Source organism: Mauremys reevesii, linkage group 1, assembly GCF_016161935.1.
Source record: "Mauremys reevesii isolate NIE-2019 linkage group 1, ASM1616193v1, whole genome shotgun sequence".
Classification (NCBI taxonomy): domain Eukaryota; kingdom Metazoa; phylum Chordata; order Testudines; family Geoemydidae; genus Mauremys; species Mauremys reevesii.
In genome coordinates, this window is record NC_052623.1 from 218,415,967 (window position 1) to 218,440,518 (window position 24,552).

General features: G+C 48.3%; 1 protein-coding gene, 1 long non-coding RNA gene and 1 other non-coding gene across 3 annotated transcripts; all 3 read right to left on the reverse strand.

Annotated features, from left to right (window-relative positions):
* Window positions 1–1,893: 1,893 nt before the first annotated feature.
* Window positions 1,894–1,965, reverse strand: TRNAG-UCC. Its single transcript has one exon. It is a non-coding gene; the product is annotated as a tRNA-Gly (tRNA).
* Window positions 1,966–8,643: 6,678 nt separating this feature from the next.
* Window positions 8,644–9,866, reverse strand: LOC120403008 (zinc finger protein 239-like). The gene has a single exon (XM_039533660.1). It carries the CDS (start codon window positions 9,644–9,646, stop codon window positions 8,693–8,695), a length of 954 nt encoding a protein of 317 aa, XP_039389594.1. The 5' UTR covers window positions 9,647–9,866; the 3' UTR covers window positions 8,644–8,692.
* A 5,679-nt stretch (window positions 9,867–15,545) lies between these two features.
* LOC120403046 lies at window positions 15,546–21,322 on the reverse strand. The gene is made up of 5 exons (XR_005597438.1): window positions 21,294–21,322; window positions 20,961–20,993; window positions 19,971–20,075; window positions 16,519–16,607; window positions 15,546–15,588 (listed from the first exon to the last, which is right to left on the reverse strand). It is a non-coding gene; the product is annotated as an uncharacterized LOC120403046 (long non-coding RNA).
* Between the last annotated feature and the right edge of the window lie 3,230 nt (window positions 21,323–24,552).

Sequence of the window (24,552 nt, forward strand, 5' to 3'; positions counted from 1 at the left end):
GCTTGCCATTGCTCCATCAGCTGCTTGAACCCCCTTCTATTCTCTACCAGGGTTTCTACCTGCAGCTCTAGGCCCTGGATCTTTTCCTCCAGCAGCTCTATTAGGTGGCACTTCATGCATACATAGTACTGTTCTGGGTCCCCCGCTAGGACAATGTACATACCGCAGCTGCTGCATGCTCTCATCCTCGGTGTATCCTCCGCTGCTTGGCTCATGGCTGCTGCTGTCTCAGCCTCGCTCGGCGTTCCTACCTGGGGAACTCAGGGGACACGGCGCCGCCCCCTTCCGCCTCCCCCTGTAAACTCCCATGCAAACTCCGCTGCTCGCCGCCCTGTGCCGCTGCTCGCCCAGCTGTGCTGCTGCCTGGCTGGGCGGCCGCTTTTATAGGCCCCTCCTCAGCCTAGCTCCGCCCCCTACTCAGGGCTCCGCTGCCCGCTCAGCAGTCTGCCCCGACGGGCCTCTACAGATAGATACAAGCACTACAAAGACAGATGCAAATCCTCAAAGACAGATGCAAATCCAAATACCTGCTCCTCCAATGGGAACTCTCCCACGCAAATTCCCCTGTTCGCCGCCCTGTTTGCTGGCTCCTGTGCCGCTGCTCGCAGCTGTGCCACTGCCTGGCTGGGCGGCCGCTTTTATAGGCCCCTCCTCAGCCTAGCTCCGCCCCCTACTCAGGGCTCCGCTGCCCGCTCAGCAGTCTGTCCCGACGGGCCTCTACAGATAGATACAAGCACTACAAAATGGTAGATTAAATTTAATATTGATAAATGCAAAGTGATGCACATTGGAAAACATAATCCCAACTATACATATAAAATGATGGGATGTAAAATAGCTGTTACAACTCAAGAGAGAGATCTTGGAATCACTGTGGATAGTTCTCTGAAAACATCCACTCAATGTGCAGCGGCAGTCAAAAAAGCAACCTATCGAAGGGCTGCTACCACGTTCTCTAGGTTTGCCCATTATTGTGTGTCAGGGCAAGCAGCAGCCTAGAGGATGGAGTTTCTGTAGTGTAGCAGTTATCATGTTTGCTTAATATGCAAAAGGTCCCTGGTTCAAAGCCAAGCAAAAACATCTTGGCTTCCTTTCCCCAGATTCTGTTTGCTGTCTAGGAAGGTGCTCCTCCTTTTGCTATTGGCCTACCCCTGGGATAACTCCAACTCCCACATGACAGAGGGTGCTGAAGTCAGTGGAGAAAGCACCTTGGTGTCAGTCTGGAGAACCTAGAGCAGTTAGGCATGTCACCTTCTGGAGGCTAGGTGGGCAGGGCCAGGGGGTCTCTGTGTGCCACTGCCTGCAGGCGCTGACCCCTGAGTTCCCATTGGCTGCAGTTCCTGGCCAATGGGAGCTGCAGAGTTGGTACTCAGGGCAGGGGCAGCGCATGGAGACATTCCCCCCACCCCAGGGGATGCTGGGACATGCCAGCCACTTCTGGGAGCAGCACGGACGGACAGAGGCAGAGTGGGCAGGGAGCCACCTTAGTGCTGCTGGCACATCTCTGCACACCCATTGAGGGAGGGGAGCAGAGGGCCTCCATGCATTGCCTGGGGTAGGGGCAGTGCACAGAGCTCCCGGGTCTATTACAGCAGTGGGTGGGTGGGTGGGGTCTTTAGGCCTGCAAGGTGCAGCAGGTCGGACTAGATGATCACACTGGTCCCTTCTGACCTTAAAGCCTCTGAGTCTAAAAGGGAGAGGGAAGTAAAGAGAAAAAAAAAAAAAACATTGTAATACCAGGATGACTCCACCTGCTCATTGTATGGTCCTGCCCCTTTCTTCCTCCCTGGGTGTTGAATGACCTGCAGGACATTGATTCTCTCATTCCATTGCTAAACTGATACAATGTGACTGAAATTAAATCAATACCCAGCTGAGAAAACATCACACCACTGTATTGGCTGGGAATCAAACCCAGGTCAATTGCTTGGAAGGCAGCTATGCTCACCACTATACCACCAATGCATGTGGCAGATGTAGCACTTATGCTTGCCCAATGAGGCTAGACCAGAATTGAGGCATTTTCCTGCCTGTTAAAATATACTGGCTTCTCATCACTAAAAAAACCCACCTCCATCTTCACCAGGGTTTGAACCATCAGCCTTTCAATTAGCCACCAAAGTTGTTAATCACAGACACAGGTAACTGCCTACTTCCTAAGCTTGTCTATAAAATACCTACAGGAGTACAACTGGCTAGTGAGAGAGGCGCAGTGCTGGGGTTATGAGGTCACGCCTTACTCAGAACATCAGTTTTCATTAGCCATGGAGCTTCCCCCACTTACTTTGTCTCATTCATAGGGAAAGTGCCATACGAGGGTGATGAGGGTAAATTCTAAACTCTGAAATGTGCAGGTTAGCCCATAGATTGGGATAAGGGGTTTGAAGAGAAAAAGCTCTAACACTATAAAACCAGACAGCCTCCAGGGGCAGGTACGGTACAACTCCTTAACAGGGAGCCAATTGGGGGAGGGGGTTTCACGTCCTCTCTTAAATGTCCTGAGAGGTATTTTAAGATGAAGATAACGCCATGGCTACCAGTTGACTGGCACATCCTGGGTTAAAGAAAGGAAGGGACCTGGGGTTAATAGTCTGAAGATTTGTGTTACCGTCACTGTTTGACCCCCCTTCAGTACGGAGCAGGTTTGTACTTTGCTGTGTGGAACGCACAGACTCCTGGAGAGCAGGGGCAGCTGTTTCCATGGCAGAGAGCCTGGCACTTAGGAGACTTTCTTGACTTGCTGTTTTGAAGCAATTCAATAAAATAATGGAGGAGCTACAATGTCCGGTCCAAAATTTCAGCCCCACTGCTGCAAAAACGCTATTTTAGGATCTAAACAGGAGGCTTCCAGCACTAGGACACCTGACCAGAGGCCTCAGTAGGAGGTGTAAGAGCTGCTGACTCTGAGGGTCCTGGGCTAAATCCACTTGCAGGTGGAAGCGTTTTGATTTATTTGATGGATAATGAGCACCAGCTACCAGGGGAGAAGCCCTGAGAACCTGCTGCCACTGGGAAAGGGCAGGGGGAGAGGGAGCAAGAGGAGAAAGGTAGAGACTTTGGAGATGAGGAATTGGAGGGAGAAGAAAGAGAGAACACAGAGATAATAAATGATTGAAGCAGAACAGGTGTCCCAACTCAATCTTGCTCATGACAGGTGTTCAGAGAGACAGGCAGTTGCAGGTTTTGCACAGTGTCAAGTCTGAACTTTGATTCTAACAATTTGAGTTCAAATATCAAGGGGATCTCCACATACCTGATCTCTTCCCCCTTCCCCTTTTTAGTATTAATTTTTATTTTGAAGTGTTTGGCTTAACTGTGATCTTCTCTTTCCCCACCTGTATTGCAATTTGGGGTTTATTTTTATTTTCCCTCCCTTTTGTTCATGTCATTATAATTGTAACAGCAAAGGAATCTGCAGGAGCAAAAACTGACCCAAAACTTTATTTCCTCATCATGCAAGAACATCATACAAACAGCTCACGCAGCTGGAATCATAACACAGAAGGCCAGGGGATGGGAGATGCAAGTTTCCAAGTGTTTTATCTTTCTCAGATGACACATTCCAGCCCCTTGTATGCCTCCATCCTGTATGACCTGCTGGACTTTGACACATTTAATGTCTCATTCTATGGATAATGTGATTGTAACACAATGTGACTGAAATTAAACCACTTCCAGATGAGGAAACAACAGAAGAGAAAAGCCATTATGGCATTGGCTTGGAATCAAACCCAGATCAAATGCTTAGAAGGCACCTATGCACACCACTATACCACCAACACATCTGGCAAGAGTAGCTTTCCTACAGGCTCTGTGTGCTGGCAAAGGGGGTGACACATGACCATGGAGCTAGTGAGCAGGGGGATGGGCTGGAAGCTGCCTGACAGCTGGGAGCAGAGTTAGGATCCCAGAGTGACTGAAAGGGGGCAAAGGTGAAAACAGATCTCATTGGGAGCTGGCCCCACACCGGCCCCACCCCTAGGAAAGGGGAACTGAAGCTCCACTTCAATCATAGAAAAATCTTCCCTGAGAATGAAACAGCTTGTTTTAAAGACAAGGTTTGTGTTTGTTCCTGCTACATACGGAGCAGCTGGGTAGTGCTGATTCCAGCCCCCAGACTCTGGCAGGATAAGGAACAAATTCAGGCTGCCAGTGACCTGCAGGAGGGAGATGATCTTTTGACAGTGACGGACGCCTCGTCCTAAAGGCTTTTGTCTGCCCCCTTCTAGTGACTGTTTGGTTCAGGAATGCAGCCCCCACTCGTGGGTCTCTCCTGGGGAAATAATGTTTCTGTGCAAAACACCAAAGCTTTTAACAGAAAGGGGGGAAAGGAAATGGCCACACGATGGGACTAGGACACAGGGAATGAAACACAAGATGCTTCTCCCATGTGCATTGACTTTGAACCTTGTTTGTGGTGGTGTTGTATCCATGTTGGTCCCAGGGGTCCTCTGGGGCGCCTGGCATTGGCTACTTTCAGAAGACTGGACAGTGGGCTAGATGAACTGGTCTGACTCAGTGTGGCCTTTCTTATGTTCTAACTGCTGTTTGTGGATGAGACGACCTTTCAGGCTTCACAGAACTGAAGAAGTGTGCGGGGTTAGCTCGAAAGCTTGTCTCTTTCACCAACAGAGGTTGGTCCTCTGCAAGCTCTTACCCTCACCCACCTCGTCTCTCTTGAACTCTGAAAAGTGCTTTCTCTCAACTCCTTTTGGAGAGAAATTAAGTTTTCCCTTTGAGAAACTATCAGGCTGAAGCAACTGTATTGATTGTGACACTAGAATCCAAGATTTAATATTATAAATAAATGAGTCTAAACCTGAGGTTCTGGTTTTCCTAACTCAGTTCCCAATGCTCTTCTAGAAAGGCCTCCAGGCTGCCTGCCCAGCCCAGCAAAAGTGGCAAGGAGAAAGCCCACAATGCTGCTCTTTCAGGTAGTTGAAGGCTGCTATCAAACCCCCCCTCACTCAGTCAGTCCCCAGTCTGTAGCAGTGCATGGGATTCTTCCATCCTATGTGCAAGACTCTGCACTTCTCCTTGTTGAACCTCCTCAGATTTATTTTGGCCCAATCCTCCAATTTCTCTAGGTCACTCTGGACCCAAACCCTGTCCTCCAGTGCTTGGATTCTTTACATGCTTTCACAGAGAGAAGAGCACATGTTCCATGATTTCCTAGGGCAGAGTTTTATGCTATAGGGAGCTTTCCCTGTGTGAATTTGACAGGTAGATCAACATAGAGACACACTGTGACCCTTCTCAGGGTGCTGAGGGCTGTGAGTCTCCTTGTTGCCACCTGCCACTCGGAAGAGGGAGTTTTGCATTTGGATGTTAGTGACTGAACTCACCAGCCTGCTGGAACTCAAGCACCCTCCTCTGAGCTACAGCAGCCACCCTAACCCCTGAGTTCCTTCAATGTGTCCCCGTCTGGGGTCCAGCCTGGATCACCAGATACTCAGAGAACTCCCAGATCCTCCCTTCCCAAAGTATCCCAGGTTACTAGTTTTACTGTAGACCACGGCGACTGTATCTCACACAGCACTTGAGTACAGTTATTGAACAAGCAAAAAAAATTAACAAGGGATAGAGATTTAAACAAACTAATGTGAGTGCTGGAAACCAACTATTACCCACTAAACAAAATCAGAAAATGCAACCTATATTTTAATAGTTACCTTTCCTATTTATGTTGATTTTCACCTCACACTTCAGTCAATTTCACTGATTGCTAGTCCCTAGGAGCCAGGGCCCTGCCTTTCATGAAGCACCACTGGCCATTAGGAATCTCCTTGGTGAATGGACCCAGAATGTTTTTCTCCACCCTGTTATGAACTGAATCAGTCTTTTGTCTTTATTCACAGAAAGGACGATCTCCTCATTCTCATATTGTCCTTGTCACTTCTACAGGGTTTTGATGTCTATAATTTGTCTTTGATGGTTTTCCATTGGCTTTTCTGGGTTGGTGCAAAGGTTGTCAATGCAGCAACACATCACATAACTGGCAAGCAAGGGACAGGTGCCAATCCTCTCCCACTTGAATGGGCTGTCGCCACCAAGACCTTTGACTGGGGTGACTCACTTTCATGAGCAGGGGGTTGGACTAGATGACCTCCTGAGGTCCCTTCCAACCCTGATATTCTATGATTCTATGACAATACCACATGGGCCTAATTTTCCATGTACTTAAATTACTCCTTAAATGTGACTCATACACACCTGTCACAGTGCTTAGGAGTATCAATAATTTACAAGCTTTCAGTAGAGATCTCATTGCTATTCTTCCTGGATAAATATCATAAAAACAGTGTATTAGGTGTGGTGAGTTTGTCAGGTCTGAGACAGGAGTTGCTTGTGAAGAACAGTGACCCCTTTGCCAATTGGCACCAATGAGCTTTTGTTACACATGATCTGAGTTATACAGTCACATCCTGATATAAAAGACAGGCTAGCACAAAAAACAGAGAGAGGAACAATAAAATACTAAAATGACAATGGTTGAAACTCTCCATTTCTCTCAGTCTTTGGATTGATGGATACTAAGAGCTGTAGCTACAGTTGAGGAACCAGGCGATCGGATAGCTGTCTCAGCCCTCCATACTAGTAACTTTCTCACATATAGGGAGATGGGTCAAAATTGGAATTGATGTCATGACTTGCTTCCCATAGGGGATCAATCTGTCTAAGGTTCTGCCTACACTTTAAACACTGGAAATATTCTTCTGACAACCTAACACTGTCTACACTGGGTCACATTAACTACTTCTCTCAGTGGAGAGGACTTTTCACACCCCGAGAGATGTGGCTATGTCAACATAGCTTTTCAGCATAGACCAGCCTTTAGATGGCTTATTGACCTGAAAGGCAATGGACTTCAGCCTTTTTCTTTATATTGATGGTTGATGAGTGCAGCTTTCCTACATACTGGGCACATCCTATTATAGATGTCAAACCTTTCCTTTGCAAATTAGAGAAGTGGGGAAGACAGTGACCCTTACAGTCTAAGTGGGTAAAAACTTACACAATTTATCTCCTCAAGTAATTTTCCTTTTTCTAGAAACTGACTTTGAAACTAAGCAAAATAAGTTCTATTTGAAAACACAAAAAATTAAAATCTATACTGGGCCAATATTCTCTTATACACACTTTCTCACACACATTCTCCCACTTCAACCTTTGGAGTGAGGTGTTCTACCAGAACTCCTTACACTACAGGGGGTAAATTAAATCAAATTAACCTTTCAAGATTAGCCATCATTTCCTGTACAACTAACAAAACAAAAAACAAGACAACTTTCAGTTTTCCAAAATAATTCAGATGAAACCTGGGATTTAAATGCCAAATAACCATACTATGTTTGGGATCCATTTAAATTCCCCTTCCAGGTCTTTGAAACTTTCATCTCCAGTCATAGCGACTCTGGTATCGGATTAAACAAGTCAAGCATCATCTCCAAGCACAGACAGCTGAGAACGCTTCATCACATGACACTTGGAGAAGTGGATGGATAGAATGTGATGAAAATAAACTCTGTATGGCACAGACAAAATGTTACAGTTCTGCAGTGATGGAGAAGGAGGGAATCGCTGAGTCACCTCATATCCTTCCAGTGTCACAGAGACTGAAATAACTCTTTTTTTTCCTGCCCCTGCTCCTCTTCATTTAAATATAATCTGAAAAGTGCCCAATATAACTGCTCTTCAGCAAAACCCAGAGCAACGTGAGGGCAACTGGCAATGATACAATCCGTGTCATTGTGACTCTAACAATAACTTTGCAATAGGAGGAATGGTATAAATGTGATGCTCCCTGTTTCCTGGGATTCAAATTACTCATGGGACAATTGTGTTGATAGAAAGGATCAATGGGTCAATCTCAAATCAGGGCGAACATCAAAAGGAAAAAAATGGACCACTCATCTGGACAAGCTGAGGGATAACGGTGCTGCAAACAGTTGAAGCAGCTTTAAAAGTTACTACGTGGGTGTGACGAACTAGGAATGTTCTTCTTTTCTTTGAATACTGTGTTGGTGCCTCAGTGTCCCCCATGCAGTTCTTAAGTATCTAGCAAAGCAAAAGGTCAGTGCACCTAAATGCCTGACACTCTGTCTCCTAGCAACTGTTGGCCTGGGCCCCTCCTCTGCAAAGGTGCCAATTGAAGGTGTTGGAGACAAAGAGGTCAGGTGATCTCCAGGCCCAGGAAAGGAGCTGAGCAGAAGAGGAGGGGCTGGTGGGGGTTTTCAGTCTGGAGCAGGCTGGGGACGAGGAGTGAAGTGCAGACATGGGGGTCTGGCTCACTGCCCCCCAGAATGTACCCAGCTGAGGGGTCCCATTCGCTGTACCTACAAGCTCTGTTTTAGATGGTGTTCCTGTCATCAAATAAACCTCTGTTTTACTGGCTGGCTGAGAGTCGCGTCTGACTGCAAAGTGGAGGTGCAGGACCCTGTGGCTTCCCCAGGACCCCACTGGGGCAGGCTCGCTCTGGGAAGCGCATGGAGGGGCAGAGGATGCTGAATGCTCCAAGGAGAGATCCAGGAGCTGAAGACGTGTGAGCTTCTTGCCCTGAAAACAGTCTGCTGCAAGGGAGAGGCGGCTCCCCAAAGTCCTGACTGGCTTTGTGGGGAGCAGTTCCAGACCATCGCCCAGGGACTCCATGAGAATCAGGAAAAAATATTAAATAAAAAAAGTATTGATAGCCTTAGAGGTTTTTATGGTGTTTATCTCCCTTGCAGAGTCTCTGATGGCTAACTTGGGCTGAGTGCCAAGAGAAGGTATTCCCACATTCACGGCATTCATAGGGCCTCTCCCTTGTGTGGATTTTCTGATGTTTAGAAAGGGCTGAGGTGTTAGTGAAGCATTTGCCACACTCAATGCATTTATAGGGCCTCTCCCCTGTATGGATTTTCTGATGCCTAGAAAGATCTGAGCTGTTAATGAAGCATTTTCCACATTCATTGCATTTATAGGGCCGCTCCCCGCTATGGATTCTCTGATGAGTAATAAGGTTTGAGCTGCGATTGAAGGTTTTCCCACACTCACTGCATTCATAGGGCCGCTCCCTTGTGTGGATTCTCTGATGTTCAGAAAGGGCTGAGCTGTTAGTGAAGCATTTTCCACACTCATTGCATTTATAGGGCCTCTCCCCTGTATGGATTTTCTGATGCCTAGAAAGATCTGAGCTGTTAATGAAGCATTTTCCACACTCAAGGCATTCATAGGGCTTCTCCCCTGTGTGGATTCTCTGATGTTGAGAAAGGCCTGATCTTTGAGTAAAGTTTTTCCCACACTCACTGCATTCATAGGACCTCTCCCCTGTGTGGATTCTCTGATGTTCAGAAAGGCCTGATCTTTGAGTAAAGTTTTTCCCACACACACTGCATTCATAGGGCCTCTCCCCAGTGTGGATTCTCTGATGATTAATAAGGTTTGAGCTGTAATTGAAGGTTTTCCCACACTCACTGCATTTGTAGGGCCTCTCCCCTGTGTGGATTCTCTTATGGGTAATAAGATGTGAGCTGCGCTTGAAGGTTTTCCCACACTCACTGCATTCATAGGGTTTCTCACCTGTGTGGATTCTCTGATGCTTTATATGGGCTGAGTAGTCACATACGTTTTTCCCACAATCAGTGCAAGTATTTTTTCTCTTTCCCATGAGGATTTCCTGCTGGGTTGTGGTTTCCTTGATGTCCTTCTGAGTTCTCCAACAGGAAATATATTTACCCACTTTCTCTCCTGACTGGTTTCCGCACTCTCTTTCTGGTCTGTACTGAATCTCACAAGAGTTTCCCTGCTCATGACTCCTGGACACATTCCTTTCCAATCTTTGCGATAATTCTCTGTGTTTATCCACTTGCTCAACATTTTCCTGCTGAGAATTGTGCTCCTCTTTCTCACATGCCATTGCATCACCTGCTGTGATAGAGACAGAAACCTCAAACAGGCATGGAAAGGGGAAGGCCAAACCGAAACAAGTGCTGGAGAGAGGTCAAATAAAAACCAGGAACTGAACTCCTCCACACTCTTCCCCAAAATGTAGTGGTGGGATTTTAGGTTGGTATTTTATATAATTTGGAATGAAGGATAAATAATTATGTAGCATGTATTAAGTGTATTGGTGTATGATCTGATCATATCCTGCCAGTCACCCTTTTTGAATAACAGAAAGGAATGGGCTAATAGGCCAATGGGTAGAGATACATCAGCCAGAATCTGTGTCTGGACTGATTTCAAGGCAGTAACAGACCTTTGAGGGTCACCAATTTGTTGTAGGTTTAGCATTTTAAAATAAGTAAAAGAATGCCGTGATTGTTTTCTTTTGCATTGCAATTTGATGTTCCTGTTCAGAATTAATTTACACACAACATTTTGTTTTGTGTGTGAATGAGGAATGTGTGTGTTAAGAGGTAAGTTTTGAAGGTCATTGCTGAACCAGACGTATGAGGGAGGAACTGGAGAGAGACGCAAGGGTGCCAGAAGGCTGCAACACGCCCCTATTGAAATGTCAGAGGAGGGCAGATTGATGATTCTAAAGATGAGACAGGCACCTATCAGTGGGGACAAGATAGCTGTGATCTAAACCAACATGGGATAACTTCCTGAGGGACTTGATGAAAGAACAAGATAAAGGATGAGATGGACAATTTAAGAAAACAAGCACTCGTCAAACAACAATTGATTACAACATGACGGTGCAAAACTCATTGGTCCCAATGAAGGAAAATCACTATATAAACAAGGTGCCAAGTCTGCCAAGACTTCCCCAGAGCATCATGTCATGACCAACAGAACCCAGCTGCTCCTACCCATGATCAACCTAGCTGGCCACTAGGTTGATCTGGACTCTGGACTGGTAACTATAACATCGACTGGCAGGAGAGAGAGAGAGAGAGAGTGTGTGTGTGTGTTTTTGAATGCATATGCTAATTGTTGTATCTTCAATAAATACAGTGTGTTGCCTTTTCCCCTGAAAAAGATCCCGTGTGCTTCTTATAAGCATAACAGGGTAACACCCACAAGGTAGCTAGCTAGCACATCTTGGAGGGACCGTTCAAATTAAGTGGTTCATCAAGACACACTTGGCTGACAGTGGATCATGGGAGAAGCCCATCTACACTGAGTGGACTGTCATAGAAATGTGCTGTCTGGAATCTAGGTAATGGCTTCCTGCAATGACTGAGGGAAACTGGGCATGAACATGTGACTTACCCATGTGACTCCAAACTCCATCCTGTTGCTCTAATTTTCCACAGTAAGAACCATGGGATGCCCTTCACATGGCAAAAGCTATAAAAAGCCCTGGAAACACCTCCATTTTGTCTTCAATCCTGCTTCTTACCTCCTGAGGAACTTTGCTACAGACTGAAGCTCTGAGCAAAGGACTGAATGACCCATCCAAGCTGTAGATGTACTCCAGAGACTTGACTTAAATCAGCAGTTTATTCCATCACTGCTACAAGCCTGAACCAAGAATTTTGCCATTATGGAAGTAATTGATTCCCTTAGCCAATTTTAACTCTTCCCTTTCTTTCTTTTTATGAATAAACCTTTAGATATTAGATACTAAAGGATTGGAACCAGCATGATTTTGGGGTGAGATTTAAGTTGTATATTCACCTGGGAGTGGCTGGCCCTTTGGGATCAGAAGAAACTATTATTTAATGACACTGGTTGTAAAGAACTACTCAGCTCTGAATCCAGTGTTTTTGGTGGTGATATAAGAACTGGAATGCCTGAGAAAACGGCCTTTATGTTTTCTTGTTAGCCAGTGTGGTGAAACAGGCGTTTACTTTTGTGGCTGGTTTGATATATCTTATAAAAGAACAGGAGTACTTGTGGCACCTAAGAGACTAACACATTTATTTGAGCATAAGCTTTCGAGAGCTACAGCCCACTTTATCGGATGCATGCTTATGCTCAAATAAATGTGTTAGTCTCTTAGGTGCCACAAGTACTCCTGTTATTTTTGCGGATACAGACTAACACGGCTGCTACTCTGAAACTTATAAAAGAATATCTACCAGTTATTCAGCAGTTCGTCCTTAATTTGGCATCCTCAGTTGTGACACACTAAGGCTCGGTGACAGGGTGCCAAGGGAGGGGGCTGGGTCATGGATTTACAGGGAGTTAGGTGACCCAACCTTTATACAGTCTCCCTTGGGACCGCCCTCTTTAGGGCATTAATAAGGTGCATCAGGGAGTCGGCCCTCTTTCAGGCTATCATGCTAGTGTATTAAAAATGGCTGCGGAGACACTGCTTTGATGTTAGAACTCTGCTTGGAGTTCAGACCATCCAGCCCACCCACCCTCCTCAACCCCTGGCTTTAGAACCCAAGCTACAACCCAACCAACAGCATCTACATCATTATTTGTAGTGAGTCAGCATGGACTCTGGCTGGGAGGCTGCTTCCAGATGCAGTGCAGACATACCCTTAATAAGGGACACGCTCGCTTTAGCTTTTTCCAAGGGTGAACCCTGGTTCCCCTTAGAACCATAGTGTTAAAAGGACCACAAAGGTCATGTAGTCTAACTCCCTCCCTTTTGAAAACTCCAGTGAATAACCTTCCACCACCTCCCTAGGCGTCTGTTCCATTGTCCTACGGTTCTTCCAGTTAGGAAGTTTTCCCTGAGATTTAAACTACATCCGCTGTGCTGTAGTTTGAACCCACTGCCTCTTGTCCTGCCCTCTGTGACAAGAGAGAACTGTTCTCCATCCTCTGTATGGCAGCCTGTAGCGGGGAAGACCAGAAGGGACCACAACCCACCCGTTGGGCTACAGAGCCAGGAAAGCCACCTCCACCCCTCCGGAAGCTGAGGGACGGGACAGGAAACAGAAGTATATGAGGAGGGGGCCCTGCAGCTCAGTTGGGCTGGAGCTGCTGAGAGAGACAGACACTTATCACCCGCTGCCAGAGCGGGACACTGAGGACCTGCTGGGGCAGATGCCAGAGGGCTGGCCAGAGCTCCCAGGGTCACCAGCCAGTCGAGGTGCCAATGAGCTGATGGGGCTGCCACAGACACCGACCCAGGGAAACAGAGGCCAGAGGTACCAAACCCTGGGGATTGTAGGAAGTAGCCCAGGGAAACTAGACCATCATCTAGTCATTGGCCTGACACTAAGTAAGGGTGTTGTGGGCAGATCCCCTATGATCCATTGGTGGATTACACTGCCACTGCTAAGGCCTGGGGCTGGGACCCAGTGGAGTCAGGTGGGCCAGGGTCCCCCTACCTCCTGCCACCCACCTTCGGCCAGGAGGCCTGTGTTGGTCGACCGTCCGCCGAGCTAGGTCGCTAGATTGTTTGGTACTTGCCCCTGCCTGAGCCCCAGACTGTTTGGTGCTCGCCCTGGGCAAAGCCCCTAATCGTTTGCTGCCCCACCCTGCCTGAGGGCCTGGGCTTGGAGACTTTGTAGCTCTGCCCTGAGACAGACCAGGAAGGACGGCCACACACGCTCTCACAGCCTTTCGAGTATTTGACAATTGCTGTTATATCCCCCCCCATTAACTCTTTTTTCCAAAGTAAACACACCCAGTTCCATCAGCCTTTGCTCACTGGTTTGCGTTCCACCCCTTTGATCATCTTTGTCACTTGCCTCTGGATTCTTTCCAGTTTCTCTACATCCTGTCTAGTCACTGGTGACCAAAACTGGACCCAGGAGTTGCTCTGAGGCCTAACCAGTGCTGAGTAGATCACTGCTATCACCACCTGTGATTTGCATGCTATGCTTCTGTTAATGCATTTGCTTCTTTTTTGCAGCATCATCACACTGTTGACCTCGTGTTGAGGTTGTGATCCACCACAACTCCCAGATCCTTCTCAGCAGTGCTGCTGTCATGCCAGTTATCCCCCAGTCAGTATTTGTGCATTGGGTTTTTCTTCCCGAAGTGTAGCACCTTACACTTGTCTTTGTTCAATTTCATTGGTGTCTATAGCCCAGTTTGCCAATTTATCACGCTCCCTTTGAAGTTTTGCTCTAGCCTCCAAAGTGCTGACAACCCCCCCAGCTTTGTGTCATCTGCAAATTTGATCAGTATGCTCTCTATTCTTACATCCGGGTCGTCAATGAAGACGTTAAATAGCAACAGACACAAAACAGATCCCTGTGAAACCCCATTTGAGAAATCCCTCCAATCTGACATCATTCCAATAATAGTTACTCTTTGTTTGCGGTTGTGTAACCAATTATATATCCACTTAATGGGAGTTCTGTTGAGCCTGCATTTCTCCAGCTTACTCATGGGACTGTGTCAAAAGCCTTTTTGAAGTCCAGGTCTATTTTAGTCACCAAACCAGTTGCCCTATCAAAGAAGGATATCAGGCTGGTTTGTCATGCTATATTCTTAGTAAATCCATGCTCGCTGCTACCAATTACCCCTTCATCCTCTGCGTATTCGCAAACTGAATGTTTTATACATTGCTCTAGTAGCTTCCCTGGTACTGAGGTCAGGCTGACTAGGCTCCAGCTCCTCCTTTTTCCCCTTTGTAAAGATGGGCACTATGTTAACCCTTCTGCAGTCTTCTGGGACCTCTTCTGTCATCCGAGTTTGCAAATATTGCCAGAGGCTCTGAGATTCCATCAGCTAATTCAGGGCTGAACAGCAAGAAACAGCTCTGTTATCAACATTTCAGCTGTTGAACCTGAGTTGATGGCTAGCCATCCACGAGGAGTCAGAGGGAGGCGGAGATTTCAGTTTGAACAGAAGCAGACAGGTCTGGAGTAGAGCGGTGATCTGTGATTCATCAGCATACGGACAGTAGCTGAATTTGTGTTTGTGGGTGAAATTTCCCAGAGATAAAGTGCAGAGGAAGTGACCAAGGACTGAGCCCTGTGGAACCCCCACAGAAAAGTGGAGTGGGGGTGAGGAGGATCTTCCTAAGGACACGCTGAAGAAATGGTTACAGAGGTAGGAGGAGAGCCAGGAAGAAGACAAGATGTCAAGAAGACGACCATGGTCAATGGTATTAAAGGTGGCTGATGAGTCAAGAAGAATAAGGGTGGAGCACTGGTTCTGAGCTTTGCTTAGGGAGAGGTCATTAGAGACTATGGCAAAAGCATTCTCAGTGGAGAGCCCCAAATATCTGCCTCCCTGAAACCTTCCCTTCCCACTGCCACCAGATCCTTCCTTCTTCTTGAAGCAAACACTCCCTATCCCCTTCCCACTATCCTCAGTCTTTTCCACCCCACAAGCACTAGCTCCCCCATCATCTTCTCCCCTCCCATATTCCCTGCACTGGGTCAGCTGTAGCTGTAACTGGATGGTGGAGGGAGTAGTTGGAGCAACTTGGCAGAGCTGTGACTTTGATATGAAGGGAGGTGCATGTGAACCCTGAGAGACCTAGTCTGCCCCATTTCAATGCTCTCAATGGGCTGTTGCTGAGAGAGGGCAGAGCAGAAGTGGCATTGTGGGGGTGGTGTGAACCTTAACTCTTCATTTCCCCTTCTAAGAACCGAGGGGACAGGAATCCTTACCCAGCAAGGTCACATTCTCATAGTTCTCCTGCATGACGTCTCTGCAGAGGGCTCTTTGACAGGGGTCCAGCAGAGCCCACTCTTCCCTGGTGAAATACACAGCCACCTCCTCGAAGGTCACCGGCCCCTGAAAGAGCAAGAGCCCCCCACTCAGTACCTGCTGCCCCACTCACAGCCCCACTATTCATGTGGGAAAGGAGTCAATCAAATGGATGCTCTAAGAGAGAGAGAGAGAGAGAGAGAGAGTGTCAGCAGGGTCCCACCCCCACCCTGTTCAGAGCAGCCAGGAAGCAAAACAAAAGGGGAGCTAGAGATCCCCTCCCCGTCCCCTCCCAGCTGACAGAAGGGGAAGGGTCTTCTCATCCATCACACACCTACAAGCCAGAGGCTGATGCGGGGGATGGGGCCCCCAGCAGGCTCCAGGGTCAGCTCCCCAGTAGGAATCCCAACAGGCTTCCCATTGCCAGCCACTGGAAGGAAGGGGAGGGGTTATCTACTCTAGGCCCCACTGGTGCGTAACCTCCCACCCCCTCCTTCGAATCTCCTAGCAGCCTCTGGCTACTAGGTTCATGTTCCTGCACTGGGAATCGGATACATTTTCCCTGCGCTGTCCAGGGTTCCCCCACCAGCCCCATTCCACAAATAGGGTAGTTTCCTCCCCCAAACCCCATGGGTCTGTTCCTGGAATCCAGGACTTGGGTTAAACAATTCCCAGCAAGTGTGTCACATGCCCAAGGCACGCGGAAAAGAGGCCGTCCAAGAAACACCTGGCAACGCGACCTTCAGGCTGATAGCACAAAAATGGGCTATACCTGGAACCAGCTAGAGCGAATGGCCCAGGATAGAGGACTCTGGAGATCTGTGGTTGGCGACCCATACCCCGACTGGGGTGACGGGCATGAGTGAGTGAGTTGTCCCCCTCCCTTTCTCCACCCTGGGTATTTCCTGCCCCCATCCCACCTCCAGACTGAGCTCCCCGAAAGATCCCAGGCCCTCAGTATTTCCTGCCCCTCTCCCCTCAGCAGGAACCCACTAGCAACCCCGCAATAATCCCTACCTGGACTGGCTCCACTACAGCCAGTTCCCTTCCCTGTCCTGTGGGAGGCTGGGACAATCTGGAGCCAAAGGTGGGTGTTACTCTGCTGCCTGTCAGGGTGAGAAGGGTGACAGGGAAGATTTCAGAAGTTAGTTCCTGTCACATCATGATTTTCCCTGGCCTTTTCCCTGAACAAGATGTTTCTGACTCGCATGCTGGGAAAATATTCCATCACTTTATCACAGCCTAGACCCAGCCCTTCCCACCAGCACTAAATCCCTGTGCTAGTTTTAAAACCCTGAGGGCAATTCCCCCAACGGTGGGGACCAGGCGGAGGCAGGAACAAGACAAAGTCTACCCTGCTGGCATGGTAAATAAAATGAAGTTTGCTGGTGATATTAAGATGGAAGCCATTGTCAATAGAGACAAATAGTGGAACATTAAGTGGGGCTTACTTCCATTTTATGTATTATGTTCCTCACTCTCATGCTTCAGGGTTTCAGCCACCACTGGTAGGGGTCAGGAAGGGATCTCCCCCCCTCCCCCCTCCGCAATGTATTTTGAGAAAGTTTATTTAATCTCCTTCCTCTGAAGCTTCAGGAATGGCCAGAGAAGAAAACAGGATATTGGGTGGGGTGGACCAGGGCTGTGAAGTGGCACTGATCACTCAGTCTCTTTCTCTCTCTGAGGGGCTTGGCTGGCTGGTTCTTGCTCCCTTGCTGGTTTGGATCCAAATTTTCTGCCTCGTCCCCATCTCTACTAACCACTGCAGGGGTTTCAATCTCGCTGGCTGGGATACAGGCAATGAAAGGGTTACTGTGCACAGCTGCAAACTGCCTAATTTCACAGCTCAAATAAGTAAGCAAGTACCATTTATTAGCAGCCAATTTTTTTCTGACCCCTGTACATTTATTTAAAAAGTAAGAATACAACTGTGCTGAGTCTATATATAACTTGTATATTTCAGGAAGCTGGCAGAGAACACTTGACCACAATGAACAGGGGAGTGCAGGAGCGGGGGAGTGAGATTTTCTTTGCTTTAGATCATAATGAAACACTCGACATTTCACAGCCTCCTGACTGCCTTTCCTGAGCCCCCGGGGGTCGCAAGCCACCAGCTGAGAAACACCAGCCTAGATCATTCTTTTGTATCGGCATTGACTACGCATAGGAAGAGAGTGCTACATGATACGCGGACAAAGCATGAATGAGCCCAGTGCAATGGCATATATTGACCAACCCTGGGAACTGTTAATTCCAATAACACCCACATTTTGAACTCTCTGCCTTACTTCACCGTAAAAAGAAGACAAAAGTTCATAAGATCTTACAATACCCTATAGCAACAAGTTGATGAAAAGTAGGTTAAATTATTTTCAGCCATGAAGGCCATGCATAGGTGCAAGAAGACCAATGACAGAAAATTCAATTAGTCCAGACAAAAGGGGCTAATGATGTTGTTCAGGGCCAGTACTAAGCTCTATGCTCGGTGAACAAGAAAACGTGGCAACAAAGTTACCTAGGCCAAATTTGGCCTTAGGCACATGGATTTAATTAATAAACAAAATAATAAAAAATTAACTATGCCACCAGTTTTATTCCTTTTGGGACTTTTAAAAAGAGATGGGGGGGAAAATCATCTCCCACCTCACCCCTGACATGGCAACACTGCTACTAAACTGATATATTTCCTTTCTGAGAGGCTTTGTTTTCATTATATTGATAGGGAAAATTTGCCCCACCTGTCCAGCCTAGGTTATTATTTGTTTGCAGCATTTATGGTATTAGGCCCAAAGGCCTATAGTCTAGACAACTGTTATATATAAAGCCAAGGTTTGCATTTTTGCTTTTAATATGTTTATCTGTACAGAGGGCATTCAGGGAAAATGAGGAACCAAAAGAAGGAAATAAGAAAGAAGTGTTCAGCTTGTTTTTAGATTGCTTTATGAATTTTAGCCTGTATAATGTAACCACAAAGAAAGGGTCTTAAGACTGGCAGACCCAGGGCCGCCCAGAGAATTCCGGGGGCCCGGGGTCTTTGGTGGCGGGGGGCCCCCGCTCAGGGGCGGCTCTAGACCCCAGCGCGCCAAGCAGGCGCGTGGGGCGGCCCTTTCCCTGGGGGGCGGCATTTGGCTCCGGTGGACCTGCGGCAGGTCCGCTCGTCCCGGGCTCCAGTGGACCTGCCGCAGGCATGCCTGCGGGAGCTCAACCGGAGCCGCGGGAAGAGGGGAAGGGCGGCGCAGGGCACCGTGCTGCTTGGGGCAGCCTATTTTCTAGAGCCGCCCCTGCCCCCACTTCAGCAGTAATTCAGCAGCGAGGGGCCCTTCCGCCCCCCGCCGCCCTGGTCTCACGTCGGGCACAAGAGCGAGACTGGGCGCGAGACTGGCCCCGCAACCAGCGGGTCCATGCTGGGAACAGACCCCGGGCTGCCCGGCTCCCCGCCCGCCCTGTACCTCAGCTAACGGAGACACGTCCTCCCTGATCAGTGTCCCGGGGCCAGGACAAAACTCCCGGGGCTCCCTGCCGCCTCCCGCGGCCGCGCGCGCTGCCCCCCGGGGCTCCCTGCTCACAATCCCGCCACGCTCCGCAGCCCCCTCAAGGACTCACCGGCCCGACCTCCTGGTGCTCTCTTGGTGGCCCCGCCCCGCGGCCGCGCTGTGTCCGCACGTCCGGCGGGTCTCGAAGATGGCGGCGGCCCGGCTCCTGGCCCCGCGGTTGCAGTAGCCGCGCTCGGTTCCCTGTCGGGGCCTTTGGGCGCCCCCTCTCCCGCGCCGGCTGCCCCGGAGCGGAACGACCCCCCTCCCGCCAGCGAAGACGAGAGAGGAAAAGTTTTCCGGGCCCCCTGGAGTGAGTGAAGGACCCCACTCCAGGGGCCCCGGAAAACACTCGTGGGGGCCCCTGCGGGACTTGGGGCCTGGGGCAAATTGCCCCTCTTGCCCCCCCCTCTGGGCGGCCCTGGGCAGACCACCAACGAAAACTGCCCAGAAACAATAAAAGGAAACACCATATATGGGAGAAAATTGAAGTAGCTTGCTAATGTCACAACTGATACTCCCAAATAAGGGAATTTTAAGTAAATGCTAATTTGCGGTTTTAACCTTTATAAGCTTGGTAAAATTTGTAACAGGCAGAGGGGAGCTTAACCCTCTCCCTGCATGCATGCTTGTACTATAATAAAAGTGCCTCCGGCTGCCTGATCCAAAATTCAAAGGTGTGGTCGATTTTTTCCACAACAATATTTTAACTTGTATTTCCTCCTCTTTCCCCTCATGATGCATGATCATTAATTTGCACTTCATTTTGACCATAGTTTCTCAGAAAGGCTGTAATGGCTTGTCAGTTAAAATATGTTCCAAAGAGACCCATTGCTCCCGTGATTAGTGACTTTCTTAAAGTCTCTCAGTGCTTGTACGTTAAACTAGTTTTCTAAAAAGAGCGCTCTTTTTAAGAGCAGGATTAGTAATGAAACTTACCCCGTTTCCCACAAGCCACTGCCTCTGTGCCTTTACTCTCCAGTGCTACACCTTCAAATAATTCTGCTGAGGATGTTCCCCAGAAATTAATCATCATCGGGATGGCTAGGAATGTATTGGGAGAAAAAAAAAATTAAGATTCTATCTTAAATGAATAAAATCATTCCAAGAAATATAAATGAATTTAAGGCATAATGTAAGCATAAAAAAGTTTAGAGCAAAAAGTTAATTAAAAGAACCAAACAGACGTTGCGTTCTTAAAGAAGTGCAGGTTATGCAAAAATAGAGAGATAGATAGATATATATATATTGAATTGCTGTTTTAACCAAATTAGATGCTAACAGCTGTTTTATTTATTTAAAGTGTAAAAATCAGCTACAACCTGTGTCACAAGAGGTAAATAGTGCACTAAAATAATTATAAGTTAAAAATGTGACTACATTACCAATTTAAAGTCACAACAAAAAAAGTCTCTATATTTTTTTTAAAAAAGCCAAAAAACTCTAATTGTACTAACAAACTTTCAAATAAATGTTTTAAAAAAAGCTCAGCCTTTGTATTTTTTTTTAAAGTATCAAGCAGTCACTCAAATACAGGAAAAGTTGTCAAAGACCTTAGTGGTCTTTAAAAAAAAAAAGCTTTAAAATCAGACTACGCAAACTTAATTAAAAACTATTAATATTACTGGAATTAAAACGGCAAAATAAAATCCTTAAAATTAATGTAGTCTGTAAAAATGCAATAATTAAAGAAAGTAAAGGCAAAAAAATGAGTACTAAAAAACTTGCAAAACACTTTAAAAGCTTACGTGACATTGATGAGCTAAAATATTTAAGAGACAATCAGTTGAAAATATAGTGGTGCAAGAACAAAGTAACATCCCTTCCCATTGTTACACAGCTTCCAGTTGCTGGAGGCTGCGATCCCCTGTTGTTAACATGGTTATTGGTCTGAAATCTCCCCATGGCCAGTCAGAGACAGACACGTACCTGTGTCGCTCCCCAGCCCCTGTCGCAGCGTCTCTAGGGGAAGGAGAAGATGGGAGAGGTGAGAATTCAGGCCCTCGCATTCATGGAGAAATCCCCATTGCTTATTAATGGAACTGCTGTTAACTATGAGTTGGTGACAGAAATCAGAGGCCGATAACGCAGCCGCTGCAGACAGAGCCAGCCCCACAGGGCTGCTTCATGGGGAAGGGCGACTCGCTGAGCTGGGCTGTGAGATGGAGCCGAGGATCAGTGACATCACTAGAGTCCCTGACCCCGGCCCAGGGCGAGGGTCGCTCTAACCACAGGAGATGCCACCCCCAGACTCCAATTCACCTTTGAATCCCAGCAGCACCTCCTGCAGCATGGCACTTTTCAGAGAGAAATCACCAAGTCTCTTCTCCAGCTCTGCAAACGACGGCTCTGGCTTCTGAAATGTCCCGTCCTCCCTGCTGGGGAAAGGAGGGGTGAGAAATAGGCCTGAGTCCCAGACCCTGAGCCCAGCAACCCCCAAACTCCAGGAAACCTGGTTCTGAGCTTTGTAGCCTGAGATGGTCGTTGTCATGGTGAGTCTCCTCAGCCCTGTGCTCCCCAGAGAGATGGGAAGTGGGGAGACACTAGAGCAAGGAACGGAGACATTGTTCAGGAGCTTTCTCAGGGACGCTCTGGTTCTGTGGGGGGCAGAGCTACCCCCTACGCTGGTTTACTGCAGTAACAAGGGGCACCAGCACTGGGATTATGTGGAAAGGGAGGAGACACAGACCAGAGAGTGGGCAGGTCCTACATGCTGACAGTGGCCACAGACAGAGCCCAGGTCTCCAGCAGGGAATGAACATGGGCCCTTAAACACCAAAACCCTCAAACCCTTCAGCTGAAACAGTAACCCTGGGGTGTCCAGCTCATTTGGCAGAGAGGGCCACATTGCCCTGTCCGTTACGGCCAGTGGCCAGGGCATCAGGTTAGGACTCTGTGCCCTGCTCCATTCACAGCAGAACACCCACTGCTCTCCATGGGACACCCACGTACAAGGAACAAGGGGAGAATCTGCCCTTCGTATCGGAAATAAAATTTTAGTTCTTAGTATTTTCCTAAGTCTTTGTCTGTCACACTCAGTGTCACTCAGGAGGAAAACAGCCCCTTCCCGGACACCCTGTAGGGCCCTGCTGGTTCTTCCCTGTGTTTCCCTGCCTTTCCCACCCTCCTTTCTCCATTTCTCTCTTGCTTCCTTGTTGTTAAGTCTCTCCTCTGTTCTTCCCTCCCTACAGCAACCCCCTATTCCCACCCCACAGAGGCTTCACTCCTGCCCTCTCCCTGTTCCACCTGCTCGAGTGATCAGCCAGGAAACGTTGAATGTTGACATCAAAGTGTTGCTATTTCAGTTGACACCCCGATGACATTAACAGGGGACAGGAGAGTTCACGCTCTCAGAGCTACGGCTTCAGGCTGCTGGCAGCCCCAGCAAGGCAACACTGTCTCCGTTTACACTGGGGAGGTGCTGAGGGCCAGCAACTCACTTTAACAAATGTGAAAGCTGAGATTCTGCACCCTCGGAATATGTGACGTGGCCACGTCAGTCCAGGAGACAGGCCTGGTCTGTCCCATCGGCCCTGTGTCTAGCAGCTCTGCTGTGACCTCATTAGCGATCAGACAGTAACCGGCTCTTCTCCTACCTGAGTCAGCCACTAGGGGAGACAGAATCACAGCAGGGGGCAGCTTCCTATTCAGCGCAGTTATCAAACCTAACGGCCCATGAGGGGGAGCGAAATGGAGCTCAGGACTTACCTGCCCCCAGTGCTCCCAGCACCCTAAAAAGGAGAGAAAGAGCAGGCCGTCAGGGGGCGTGTCCCTGGGTGGGGAGGCCTCCTGCTCTGCAGAGGTCACCATTGAGGCCTCAGGCAGTAGGGGAATTTCAGGTTTACATTCCCAGAGCAGCTGCCGCCCCCACCAGGGACTTTCCCCTACACAGCCCCAGCAATCCCTGCAGGCAGGTCGCCACTGCGGAAATCTTCTCCCCGGCACTTTACAGGCAGAAGATATTTCTCTGCATTGAGAATCAAATGCTGAGAGACCCAGAAGGCCCCTGGCCCCACTAAACCCACTAACCTGCGGTGAGAGGGGCCTTAGGCCTGGCTCGGGACCTCAGCATGGTGGGGGAGGGGATTTCACCCTCCAAGTGCAAATGCAAACAGACATTTCCAGGAGAGAAGGTCTTGGGGCTGCAGCATCCAGGACTCCCAGGACCCATCCCTGGTGCCGCTCCCAGACTCACTGTGTGACCTTGGGCAGGGCTCTGCCCCTCCCTCTGCCTCACTTTCCCCATTTGTCCCAGAGGAATAATGCCCCTGACCCCACTCTGTAAAGTGCTTTGGGGTCCAGGGCTCAGAAGCACCTGTAGAAACGCTGCGTATGATCATTACAATGACAGCCTGACCTGCAGGGGTTGGCTCAGCGGCTGCTGCCCCTTCTCTCCTCCCCTCTCGCTGAGCAGGGAAATCTCCCAGGACAGGCTGCAGACGCCCTCATCCCTTCTCTGGACAATGGCTCTCTCTAGCTCTTCCAGCTGGGACAACAGCCGCTGCTCCTGCTCCTCCAGAAACCCTCGCAGCTCCTGCCACTCCCAGACGATCTTCTGCCTCTCGGCTTCTGTCTGTTTCTGCAACAGGGAGAGGGTGGCTCAGTAACAGGGGAACATAGAACATAAGAACCAAAAGTCCATCTAGCCCAATACCCAGTCTTCTGACAGTGGCCAATGCCAGGTGCCCCAGAGGGAATGAACAGAACAGGGAATCATCAAGTGATCCATCCCCTGCCGCCCATTCCCAGCTTCTGGCAAACAGAGGCTAGGAACACCATCCCTGCCTACCCTGGCTAATAGCCACTAATAGACCTATCCTCCATGAACTTATCTAGTCCTTTTTTGAACCCTGTTAATGTCTTGGCCTTCACAACATCCTCTGGCAAGGGGGTCCACAAGCTGACTGTTTGTTGTGTGAAGAAATATTTCCTTTTGTTGGTTTTAAACCTGCTGCCTATTGATTTCACTAGGTGACCCCTAGTTCTTGTATTATGAGGAGTAAATAACACTTCCTTATTTACTTTCACCACACAAGTCATGATTTTATAGACTTCTACCATATCCCCCCCCCCCGCTTAGTCATCTCTTTTCCAAGCTGAACAGTCTCAGGCTTTGTCTACACTGGCACTTCTCTCTTGCTGACAAACAACAGCTACAGGCGCGCCTGTTAGCAGCACGGCTGTAGCGGCACAGCCATGTCGCTAAAAGCTGTGGAGAGTAGCCATAGCCTCAGTCTTACTAATCTCTCCTCATACGGAAGCTGTTCTGCACCCTTCATCATTTTGTTGGCCTTCTCCAATTCCAATTTTTTTTTATTTTTATTTTTTTTTGAGATGAGGTGACCAGATCTGCATACAGTATTCAAGGTGTGGGCATACCATGGATTTATATAGAGGCAAAATGATATTTTCTGTTTTATTGTCTAACCCTTTCCTAATGATTCCCCACATTCTGTTTGCTTTTTTGACTGCTGCTGCACATTGCGTAGATGTTTTCAGAGAACTATCCACAGTGACTTCA

Excerpts from the sequence above, each read along its gene's own strand:
- LOC120403008 (XM_039533660.1), bottom strand. The coding sequence starts at position 9,646 with ATGGGAAAGAGAAAAAATACTTGCACTGATTGTGGGAAAAACGTATGT.